At 39.7% G+C, this 481-nt stretch overlaps 1 protein-coding gene across 1 annotated transcript in view; it reads right to left on the bottom strand.

Annotated features, from left to right (window-relative positions):
- Nucleotides 1-221: 221 nt before the first annotated feature.
- The window catches only part of LOC146917515 (uncharacterized), a 6,844-nt gene continuing 6,584 nt past the window's right edge, over nucleotides 222-481 (bottom strand). The window contains exon 2 of the mRNA XM_085721887.1: nucleotides 222-481. This exon is cut by the window's right edge and continues 5,333 nt beyond it. Within this exon, the coding sequence (XP_085578013.1) occupies nucleotides 369-481 (113 nt within the window). The 3' untranslated portion in view covers nucleotides 222-368.

Genomic DNA, 481 nt, shown 5'->3' on the forward strand with positions numbered 1-481 from the left:
AATGCTGCAACAGCCATATTTTTTTTTGAATTCACCTTATAATCGGTTACCGATTGCAGTGTATCGGTCACCGAAATCAGACAACGGTCAAAATTTTTTGAATTACAAGAGGAATCGGTTACCGATTTAGAGGTTTCAGTCACCGATTTTTCCAGGGGCGAAGAGCAGATTTCATGTCTGAATTTCGGTTACCGAATTATGAAATCGGTTACCGATTTTTTTTTTTGTGTGGGACTTAAAATCAGTAATGCCCACATTTTTTATAAAATAAATGCAAAGGTAACGAAAAGAAAAATATACCTACGATGGGTTGCCTCCCATCAAGCGCTGGTTTAACGTCCTAAGCTTGACGGTCCACTTTTCTTTCTTCAAGTGGATTGTAACGAAATGGACTCCCTTGAACGCTCCGACTCTCCCCCATAGTATGGTTTGAGTCTTTGTCCATTGACCTTGAAGGTCTTGTCAGAATCCAAGTGTTGTA

Source organism: Medicago sativa, chromosome 6, assembly GCF_051527215.1.
Source record: "Medicago sativa cultivar Bolivia chromosome 6, Bolivia_mono, whole genome shotgun sequence".
NCBI classification, from domain to species: Eukaryota; Viridiplantae; Streptophyta; class Magnoliopsida; order Fabales; family Fabaceae; genus Medicago; species Medicago sativa.